An 11,151-nucleotide genomic window follows, 5' to 3' on the forward strand; every position below is an offset into this window, starting at 1 on the left:
ACCATGCATACCAGCATATCCCGAGTTGGCTGATATTCAGGGGCCCTCTTAAATAAATGAATGACGCTTGAATTCTCAAAACTGCCACATTCTTACGTTAATTGTTGTGAAAAAAAGTCCTGCGCTGATACAAGAATTGAACCAAACACCCTGGTATTAGAAGGCAAGCATCTCACCACTAACCCAACTCCAATCTACAGGTATATATATTTTGTTAATGCCTCCAGGGGGTGAGTGCCCTTTTTCGCCACCATCTTGTGGTGGATCCTTCTTACTTTTTTTAGGTTTACATGTCAAGAGCTCCACTGCATGTTTTCCTGACATGTCACCACCGGCTCCAATTCCATCCCTGATGTCTTTTAGTGCTTGCTGGTCTATTTGTCTGTTGCCCTCTACAGTTGAAGAATTAAGGGTTGTTTGTGGTCCTTCTTGATTTGCTGCCATCATATTTTCCTCGCTCTCCAACTTTTCCTGGAGAATTTCTTTCTTCCGCTGTTCAAGGAGTTCATCAAATGTCATTTCACTTGGTGGTTTTGAAACACTGCTTTCTTCCTTGTTTGTGTTTTGTTCACTTTTTTCAAACCCTTTTTTCTCTTTCTTGCGCTTTGTTTTTCCTTTAGGTCTGGAGTATATCATCTGCTGAGCTTCTTTCTTGTCTGCCAAATCAAAAAATATTTTAGATTACATAGGTAACAAATTTCAAATAGAAATAGTGCTTTCTTTTTTGTCCCTGGTCATTTGTTAATACCATGGATGTTAACTTTGTCTGGATATGTGGAAACTTGTCACATTTGTGCTTTCTTACTTTTTGGAGGGTTAGTATGTTGTTGCTTCGATACATTCCACCTCATTAATGTGAAGTCATCGCCTCCACTGCAAATGGAATCTTCATCTAAAACACTCCACTCCACAGCCAGCACACGTCCAGAATGACCACGGAAGTTAGCAATTGGCTTTCCCTTGTTCACAACATCCCAAACCTGTTCAAAATCAGGCTCAGAGATACCACTTTCTTAAAGATATATTTACCTTTTTTGTTAAACTTGTATCCAATACGATACGATACGATAATACTTTATTGCTATTTGATCAAATACAGTATAAATTGAAGTTGAACACTAAAAATTACTAAAAAAGAATCTACAGACAATAAAATCTTGAATACAATAAAAACATGAGGGACAATGGGGAAAAGTGGAGGACAACCAAACGGATACACTTATCATGATTTTAAGATTTAAAAACTACAGTACACATGCTTTCAGGTCATCAACAAAAAAAAACAAAAAAAGTTCCACTACATCAATCAACAGTATTAGTATAACCACTATCTAGTTAATATTTGTAGTGAACTATATAGATGGTTCTGCAAAGTACAGTAAATTGTTCAGAATATCTTCACTGTTACAAATATAGTAGATTGCTCTGTTTATATTCAGGAGAGGAGTTTTATTAAATGGCTCATCATCTGAATTAATTGAACAATCTAATCATCATTATCATAATATCTTATATTATTATCAATTATCACCATAACATCTTACGCATCATCGCTGTCTTCACCGCAATTGTAGTCATGGCAACTACTACTATCATTTAAGCAACATCACCTCTCTATACCACCACTCTCTCAATATAAATTACTATTATTATTTCTTACTTGTACAGTGCCATCATAAGATGCTGAAGCAAGATATCCATTTCTTGCAGGGTTCCATGACAAATCTGTAACTTTCATTGTATGGCCATGAAGTACACAAAAACTGTTGGTTATTTGTTTGTTACACTGTTTTAATGTTTTGCAAATAAGGGAGCCCTTTAGATCATAAACATGAATCATTGGCTCACTAGATCCAGAGGCTAACCAAAAACTTTTCTCTGATTGGTTCGATTGATCAGCTGATGATTCCAATTGGCTAGAACTTCGACAATCAGGAAACCATTGCAGGCAGTTAATTAACTTGTGTTGAGCAAAGATGGTGCAAATTTGAAGAAGATTTGGTGCTTGGAATAGTTCAATAGATCTGCAAAAAATTGGTTCGATTGATCAGCTGATGATTCCGATTGGCTAGAACTTTGACAATCAGGAAAAAATATTGTAGTAATATTCTTAACTAGACTACATGTATTTACAAAGAACACCAACACAACCTATCCAAAAATTCACAAAAAAATAATTTGAAAATAAAACAACCTGAATTTTAAAATTACTGACCCATCTTCATTGCCTATTGCAACAGCATCACCATCTGGTCTCCATGACAACTCAGTCCTTTGTGGTAGAATGTGCTGTTGAAAAAAACAAAAAAATGCAACTAGTGGTGTGAATACCTGTCATAATTGTACAGAATGGCACAGCTGTCCCAAGTCAAAATAACGTAACTTGAATTTTTATCGATTTTGAGATACAGTACACGTAATATAACTTGGGAGTATATTAAGCACTCGTGAATAACCTGTGAAAATTTCAGATCTCAACAATGAGTCATTTCGGAGATAGCACCACTTTACATAAAACTTAAAATCTAGTGACTTTCCTTACTAGAACAACGTAACTGCAAGCTTACTGGGCAAAACAACGTATCTACGATGAAGATACGTTGCTTTGCCTCGGAACTGTATTAAAATATTCTTTTGAGCGGGTGGGGGGGGGGTTGGTCTAGCACAGCAAAATCAACTGGTTGATGGTGTTTTCATATTAACATTTCTAACACATGTGTATGCACAAGCTAGATAATTTATATGACTGCCCCAGACATGTGATAAATTCCAAAAATAACCTGCAATACCATGCCTGACAATTCTTAATGTTTTCAAGGTAAAACAGTGTATATGTGCAACTTTCCAATACACCAATTGTTGTAATTAAAATTTTACATATAATCATATTGTCTATAGATATAGAGTAATGTAAAATTTCAGAAGGGTATGACAATTTGTTGCCAATTACAAAAATGCAAATTTTAACTCTATTTTTCTCGAAAAGTGAAAGTGTACCCTTCCAAAACAGTGGATTGATTAAACATAAACCAAATTTTAACATTATAATACTTGAAATTTTACTGTGCCTTAATATAATTTATATATGGTATAGTTTGTTTTTTTTATAGAATTTATCGCATATCTGGAACTGCAGAAAAATGGTATTGCAAATATACAGATTTTGTTTACTTCAGACACATTTTAATTTGTGATCATTGTTGTCTGCTGCTTGTGTACACTGTGACCACAGATGCTTTAAAATGCAGTATAAAGGCTTTATTACACAGACCACAACAGTGGAAAGCGACAACAAAATTTAACCTTACAATGACATGACTAGTGGCAATCTACACTAATTATGCTTAACATTGCGAGAAGGCGATATGGCGTTCAGCAGGAATTATATTTCTATTTATAGAAGCTGTAACATTCTCTAGTCATCGTCATAGTCATGATTTAGTCGCTGTCACATACTACTGTCGTGCTCTGTAAAAATAGGCCTTGCATCTATATGTAATGCTCTAACCACATAAATAATACATCTTATGCAGTACATTACCGTGATACTATTTGTATCTGAAATAATGTGATTAATATTAACTGCAAGATGTGTATAAGAGACAGCGTATATCAGTCCGATGACTTGACTTGTTTGTTTATAAGTCCTACACCTACACCTAGGATTAGCACAGTCAGTGTCTACCCAGCAGCAGTAGCGCACTCCTGTCCAGGACACTGCTCCAGTCCCGCAGCAGGTGAGTTCCTTAAACTGACTTTCATTAATTCATTTTAACTTTATAATGTTGCCTGTGTTTTTATTCATTTTTACTTTTTAATATTTGATGTATTTTAAATGTTTAATTTAATTGTTGATGTTCATCTTGCAAAATTAATAATTCAGATTATAATTTATATAATGTTTCACTGTGAGTATCGTGCAATTCAGCCGTGATGTGTTGTTGTTTAGATTCTGAATTAATTCTTTTTCAAACAGTTCAGTATTTATTTAATTCATTGAATATCATTCATGTATGTTTGAGAAAACAGCTTCCAAAGATTTCAAAATAAACAGTTTATTATTAAGATTTGTATTTTAAAAATAATTTTAATATACTTTTCATTTTGATTTAGTGACTACTATTTTGAATAAATATTCTTTTATATATTTTCTTTTATAATATGCAAAAAAAACCAGAAAATTTTCAAAATTCTGATTCTTGAATGTTTTGGGTGCTTGTGGGAAATCAGAAATTGAGACAAACGGCGTGTACTGTCAGAGCCGGTCATATATCATATATCTTGATGTGCCTTCTCATGTGTGCTAAAAATAGACTCAGATAAACGACCAAGGTAAATTAATCTTAATTGCTTACCATCTTTTTATCCATATTTTTAATACTGGGGCTATTTTACTCATTGGAACCATATTTATTGGGGGTCTTTTTACCTACATTCAAGCCAATTCTAAGTACAATAAGAGAAGGTGGAAATGTTACTCACTTGTCTTTGAGCACACTGGTCCCCAGCAAACACGATATACAGTCCTTTTATGATAGGTACTTGACAATCTAGGCGGTCTACAATAAAAAACACATAACTGTCATTAAAAAGTATTGTTTTTAATTTATTTGTTCTTTATACTGGGTTTCCTCTTCAGTAACACATTACTGTTCTCCCAGAGGGCCCAGTACACATAAAACAGTCCACGACACACAAGACAAACATACACACATGATGCTTTTTGATCGTGAGAAAAAGTCCTGCAACTGACAGGTTGCAGGACTTTTTCCCTGGGATTGGAAGGCATGTTTCTTAACCACCAAGCTATTCAACTCCACTCAAGTACTTGGATTTGAATGTTATTTCAAATTATTTATGTTGAATATATTAGTTGTTGTATGCTGAATGATCATGCTCGACTGAAAACACTTGAACTGTACTAGTACTTGTAGAAATTGACAGATTTTACACATTGTATTTTTCCCAAAACACAGGTAAATATTAGTATTTTGAGACTTTCTAAATTAATTACATAATACTGTATGCATACCCCTTTCCAATGCCTGCATAAATAGTAGTAACTGTACGAAGGTTTTTAAGTTTAATGTTCATTTACCTGTTGGCAAACACATCATGTATACCAACTCTGCCATCATCAGTGCCATAAGCCAACCACCCTTCAATTTTAGGATGCCATGCCAACTGAAACAAAGTCCACACAGAATAAGAATTTAGTCATTCAAATATTTTCACTATAATGCATAAAAAGAGATTCATTGAAACCAGCAAATGCCTAGGCAAATCAATCGTAGAAAAAAGATGCAAATTCAATATCGTTTAGAGATTTTGTTAAATGGCCCATTCATTCTCTTATTAGAGTCCACCGGAATATCAAAGATGAACTTTATAAGCAAAATCCTGCTTAAACCAACTCCAATGGAAAGATATATATAATAAAATTCCAGAAAGAATACTTTAACTGTCCATTTGTCCATTAATACAACAGAGAAAGAAGAACTGTGAGATGTTTATTTATATATATATTTTAGGCCCAAGGACAAAGATATGCCAAACAACGAAACTTTTCACAAGACAAAAAATAAATCCAAGATGCTCTACATAAACTAAATCTCATTTATTCATTAGGGAGTGGAGTTGTTTTGGTTGTGACAGAAATTAACCCATGACCCTGTGATTGGTAACCCAGGTCGGGGGGGGGGGCGTTATTCATCTCCATATATTTATGGAGCTGTTTTCTTCAACCATATTTAAATCACTATGGTATTGACAGCAAACACACTGTGGTTTGTTACTGTTAAAGCTGGGATTTGAGGTTTTTGGAAGCTCAATGGAAACATCAAAGTTTGGGTGCAGCCCTCGGTGTTAAATCCAAAATTTACTTTGGCCCTCCAACCGATTTTTATGCCCACACCTGATGTACAGAAATATGGTGCAATGAACCAACTCAAACATATAATTTCCACCAGTGTAATCTATATATAAAACTTTGTTTTGATGTCTTTAATTTTTGGTAATATAATTTGAGTTTGTATCAATTTGTTCTAATTGATTAAGTGATTCAAATCACTTAATACTACTACCTACAAATAACAACTGTTTATTGGTGTATAGTTTCATACTTACAGCCGTGACCTTTGACTTGATGCCTTGCCAAAATGTTGTGATATCATGCTGATTGCCGAGAGATGACGTATTCCAGACTCGGATTAAATTGTCACCAGATCCTATGGCTAGTCGTCCAGGGTCTAGAGGTGAAGTGGCCAGACAGTACATAAAACCACCCAAAGATGGCATATTCCACTCAGACTGCAAGCTGTCCATGTTCCATTTTATTATCTGTCAATTATTTTTCAATAAACCTATTAATGGATTGCTAATAAATTACATTTTTTTGTAGAATTTTGTCTAGAATTAAAAATTCAATGATTTGTAAATAATTATTGAATATATGCCTATAATAATTACTCTAAGCCTAATACAGTAAAACGTCCATTTTACGAACGTTGATTTTACGAATGGTCTTTGCCCCAAATGACGTCATCATCGACCAATTATTACCGTAAAAAAGTCCTATTGCGCACGTTTTACAAAGTGATAATGTATATTTTTCTTAATAAAATCAAGTTGTATTATTTATTAATAGTTCGATCTTTTCTTCTATTTCCTGTATAATAATCACTATTAATGTAATAAACCTAACCAAAACAATGAACTACCAACGCAAGTGTCGTCGGATTGAGCGCACATGTTTACGATGACAAACTTGAGTGTTGGGGTCAGCAACTTATTGACATTGTGAATGCCTTTAGATATGATCGCAAAATGCATGTAAACAACACAATTTGGCGATATAACAACTAGGAAGAACACAATAGAAAAGTCCATAAAACATACAGATGTTTAAATAAGAGTTAAAATAATATTTGTGGAAGAATGACGATTAAAATAATTTGGTTTTTATCGAAGGTAAATTCAGCTATGCTCTAGTGCAGTAGACCACGCTGCTGCACTGTCGGTTTGTGCTAGGCATGGTCGCTCAATGGCAGGGGATAGCTAGGCCAATGTATTAGAAACTGACACCTGATCTAGTTTACAAATTTTTCGATTTACGAACACCCCTTGGTACCAAGGGGTACGTAAAATGGACAGTTTACTGTATGTACAATTTTTATTATAATTATTATTTTGCTTTTTTATGTATTTTACTATGTATAATGTTGTTAGATCTTGTGTTTCTTGCTTAATTTAGTTCTTGTTTCTTGTTAATGTTTCGTTCTTTTCTGCCTTGTGTTTTTATTAAGCTATTGCATACATGTCACAAACTAAAAAACCATATTACTGTTGCATACAGATTTTAAAGTATTGTAGTTTAATCTATTCATAGTCGAGTCGGACATGTTATACCATTACCTGTCTATCCATTGATGTTGTGATAAACGTCTTTGAAGCAGGATCGCCTCCAAAACTGATGTTGAACACAATCCGTGTATGACAGACACCATCTGCCTGACCAAATACATCCCATTTGTTTTTACCTGGTTTACACAAGTCCCAGGACAGCATGTCCCCTCTGATAGCAGAAAAACAAAAAAAATCATTTAAAAACATTTTTTAAAAATATAAGAACAAACTTTAAAAAATATGAAAATTAGGTAATAAAATTATAAATAAAGCATTACCGCTCTTTATAAAATAATTTATAACAATACACAAGAGTTTAATAAAAAATATAGTTAAAAAATAATAAAATAAAAAAGTAAATATGTAAAATTACTATCAATGTAATGGCAGTTATCTTTTATTAATGTTTCATTCTCTTTGAATAAGTTTTAAGTTTTAACAGGAGGCACGCATTTGGAACAAAAGAATAGAAAAAAAAAAAATTTTTGAATGGAGTTGAATGCTTGAGGGTAAACATTTTAAGATAAGGTCCTTGGTTCAACTCCTGGGACAACAGGATTTTTTATCAAAACTAAAAATAACTCCACTTCCAGTACACTTGGGCGATATTGGAAAAGCTTTCTTGATAACAGGTTACACAGTACAGATTTTGAACACATAAATGTACGACTTAACCACTAGGTATTGGCCACCACAGCCTTTTGACTGTTCTAACCAATTCATCCCCAATGCAAATAAACTTACGAATGCGAACTTGATATGAAACGTCGTGGTGCATTCTTAGGCCAGTAAAGGGTCAACCACACTCTGCTTCTCCTAGGGTCCTCCTCTATCTTCTCTCTAGCCCGAAAGCCACCGACTCTAGATGGTAATCTAAGGGTCATGACAGCTTTTCCCTGGCTCATATTCCACACGCGAATGGTTCTATCCCGACTTGAAGAAGCAAGAAGACACCCATTTGTATTTGGAGATGTTTGCTGGTCTTCACTGTGTACTGAAAAAAAATTAGAAAAAGACTAAGCTGAGCTGAGCGTTTGGGTGAGAGGTAGTGTTCCTGCATCTTACGCTGAAAACATCAGTATTTTTTATCAATTTATCTATCGAAAAATGGTCACTGATATCTATTATAACTAGAAATTGCAAATTGCAAGTGAAGTGCTGCGAAGTAAAACTGCATATAAATGTTCTTCGAACAAAATTATTTATGCGAGTCAAGTGAAAATAATGAATAATAAAACTATAACAAATAATATGAGACACGACCTATTGTCTATATTACAACACTTCTCATTGGGTAACAAAGTCGTAATTCATTTTTGTCAAAAAGTGTCTATAGTGGTGAATTATGGTTTAGGTTTTTTTTAATAAAGTTTCAAAAATTTCTATGTATGTGGGAAATGTAGTTGATTACCAAAGGTTACAATTTTTACTTTGAAGATTGCATGGTCTAGGAAGTGTACATTTTTTTATGGGGCAAGTTTCCAAGGGCGGGTTTTCTAGGGGCGAGTTGACTGCCAAAGAGTGTTGCCAAAGTGCGAGCCAGTGTGTTATTTGATCACAAGTGCGAGACATCGCAAGTGTGAGCCAGCGAGCCATTAGGCCCTTGTTTTTTGACAATGACCTTTCAGAGGTCAAATTGCTGTCAAGAATATGAATTGGCTGCTTCGCAGCAACAAATCTACTTTCTATGTATCACGGAATGGACATCATGCAGGGCTGGAAAACATGCATTTCCTGCTCAGAGCAACTGTTGAGCTATGGTGTACAGTGGCTATAGTGGGCCTATAATAGAGTAAAGTGGTTGTTGTCTGAAGCAAAAAATATTGGGGTTTATTTTATCTCCAGGTGATTAATGGTGGGCTATGTAGTGTACAGTAACAATTTGTGCTAAAGGCATTTTATAAACATAGTTTCAATGTCAGACTGAGGCACAACAATTATATTTGCAGGCCATCATGTGTGAGAAGATGAAAGACTTGGAAGGTGCACATTGTTTATCTGCTTCCTTACCTGAACCTGGTGATCCTTTCGTAATTGTTATGTCTTCTCCTGGAATTGGACACCAAACAACACAATGTACTTCATCATCATGACCTCTGAGCTTATGTATGATACCACCTCTCTTACCAATGTTGACAACTAATACAATTCCACTTTTGTATCTGTAGAAGAAAATGATGGAAATTAAAAAGTTATCTTCTTGGATATTAACTGTAATAACAGACCTTGGTAACTATCCATGGTTTTGTTTCTAAACCTCCGTTTTGTTCTATAATCAATGGCAGCTATTAATAGACTGATAAAATGGGATTCCATACAGCGTAGTTAACAGGTTAACATGTAACTGGACCTTGACCTAAAAATGGATAAAATAGAGTGGTTAACTTCTATTTCTTCTTTGTTGAATGAGTCTATTCTTAGCTCCAACTTCATGTATTGTCTTCATGTATGTTGCCTGCCAGCAGTTTTTTCTGTGGTAAGTGCACTTTCATTACCTATATTCGTAGTTTTTTCAAGCCTCAAATATCTGTATGATGTTTGAAAGGGGCACTTTTCAAGCTAATTCTCATACTTTAGAACGATACGTATTAAGTGTTGATTGACCATGAAGTCTACAGTACCAAATAAAAACAAAAATACAAACCGACACTGATTTTCTATGGTCACTGTGCTTTAGCAACACCACGTATTTTGCTTTACCTCAACTGACATTAATGGAATATTTTGTTTATTTTTAGTTCCATGAGCGTTTTTAAATTATCTTTAAACCCTTAGTCTTTAATTTTTACTAGACAAAAACACATTTTTATTTTATGATGTTTGCTTTCCCATATTATTATACAAAAACTATAAAGAGCACATTATTTTACTAAAGATATTCTGTCATGAGCAAACTTTGATTCCATATTTAAATTGCTTAATTTGTATTTTAACTTACAATTAAAAATACAAGAAAGAAAAGAAAAATGTTTTTCTGTCAACTAATGGACATGTAAATTACATCTTTCCTTTATTAACGTAAGTAGACCCTTAGATTGGTTTGTAATAAATTTTTGTTACAGTAGTAAAACAGGTTTTTGATCTGCCTCTGTTTGGAGTTATTAACTTTATATTTGATAATTTCAAATGAGCTTTTCAACATTTTTTCAACATAAATTTTGAGGTCTACTATTTTTTTTTTGGCATGCAGCCAATATATGGAATGCCAAAAGGACAAATCACAAGTGGTGTGGTGCAAAAGTAAAGTGGTTGAGTTTGCACTGCGCCACTTTAGTTTTGCACTGCACCACCTTTAGGTTTGCACTGCGCCACTTTAGTTTTGCACGGTGCCACTTTAGTTTTGCCCTGCGCCACTTGACTTCGCACAGCAACTTGACTTTTGCACTGCACCACTTGTGGTTTGTCCTTTTGGGGTTCCATAGCAGTAGGCCTATATCTTTAAATTTACCCAACAACAACATCTCCAACATTGTGTGGACTGCAACTGAGACAGAATATGTGGCCATGTTCTGGAGTGAAAGATTTCACTTTCATGTCAATGAAATTCCAGCAAAGAATAGTTCCTTTCTCATCTCCAGTTACTATTAGATCCTTTCCAAGTGGAGACCAGTCCATTGCTGTTGGTTTATCCTAAAACATTAAATGAAATAAATACAAATTAGGGCCCAGGGGGAAATAATATTATTTCATAGAAAATATTTTTATAGTACCAATATTTTTTAATATTGATTTTTTTTTTTTTTTTTT

General features: G+C 34.2%; 1 protein-coding gene across 1 annotated transcript in view; it reads right to left on the bottom strand.

The window, feature by feature from the left end:
- Positions 1-11,151, bottom strand: part of LOC117122183 (gem-associated protein 5-like) — a 32,117-nt gene that overhangs the window by 19,881 nt on the left and 1,085 nt on the right. The window contains exons 2-13 of the mRNA XM_033267691.1: positions 10,853-11,034; positions 9,415-9,566; positions 8,149-8,398; positions 7,414-7,573; positions 6,127-6,339; positions 5,099-5,184; positions 4,483-4,559; positions 3,542-3,582; positions 2,216-2,289; positions 1,661-2,024; positions 806-980; positions 276-656 (exon numbers count right to left, since the gene is read on the bottom strand). Of these exons, the coding sequence (XP_033123582.1) occupies positions 276-656; positions 806-980; positions 1,661-2,024; positions 2,216-2,289; positions 3,542-3,582; positions 4,483-4,559; positions 5,099-5,184; positions 6,127-6,339; positions 7,414-7,573; positions 8,149-8,398; positions 9,415-9,566; positions 10,853-11,034 (2,155 nt within the window). The remainder of the gene's footprint in view (positions 1-275; positions 657-805; positions 981-1,660; positions 2,025-2,215; positions 2,290-3,541; positions 3,583-4,482; positions 4,560-5,098; positions 5,185-6,126; positions 6,340-7,413; positions 7,574-8,148; positions 8,399-9,414; positions 9,567-10,852; positions 11,035-11,151) is intronic.

The sequence above is a fragment of the Anneissia japonica genome, unplaced genomic scaffold, assembly GCF_011630105.1.
Source record: "Anneissia japonica isolate Jap-2015-1 unplaced genomic scaffold, ASM1163010v1 scaffold6_len129433_cov155, whole genome shotgun sequence".
NCBI lineage: Eukaryota > Metazoa > Echinodermata > Crinoidea > Comatulida > Comatulidae > Anneissia > Anneissia japonica.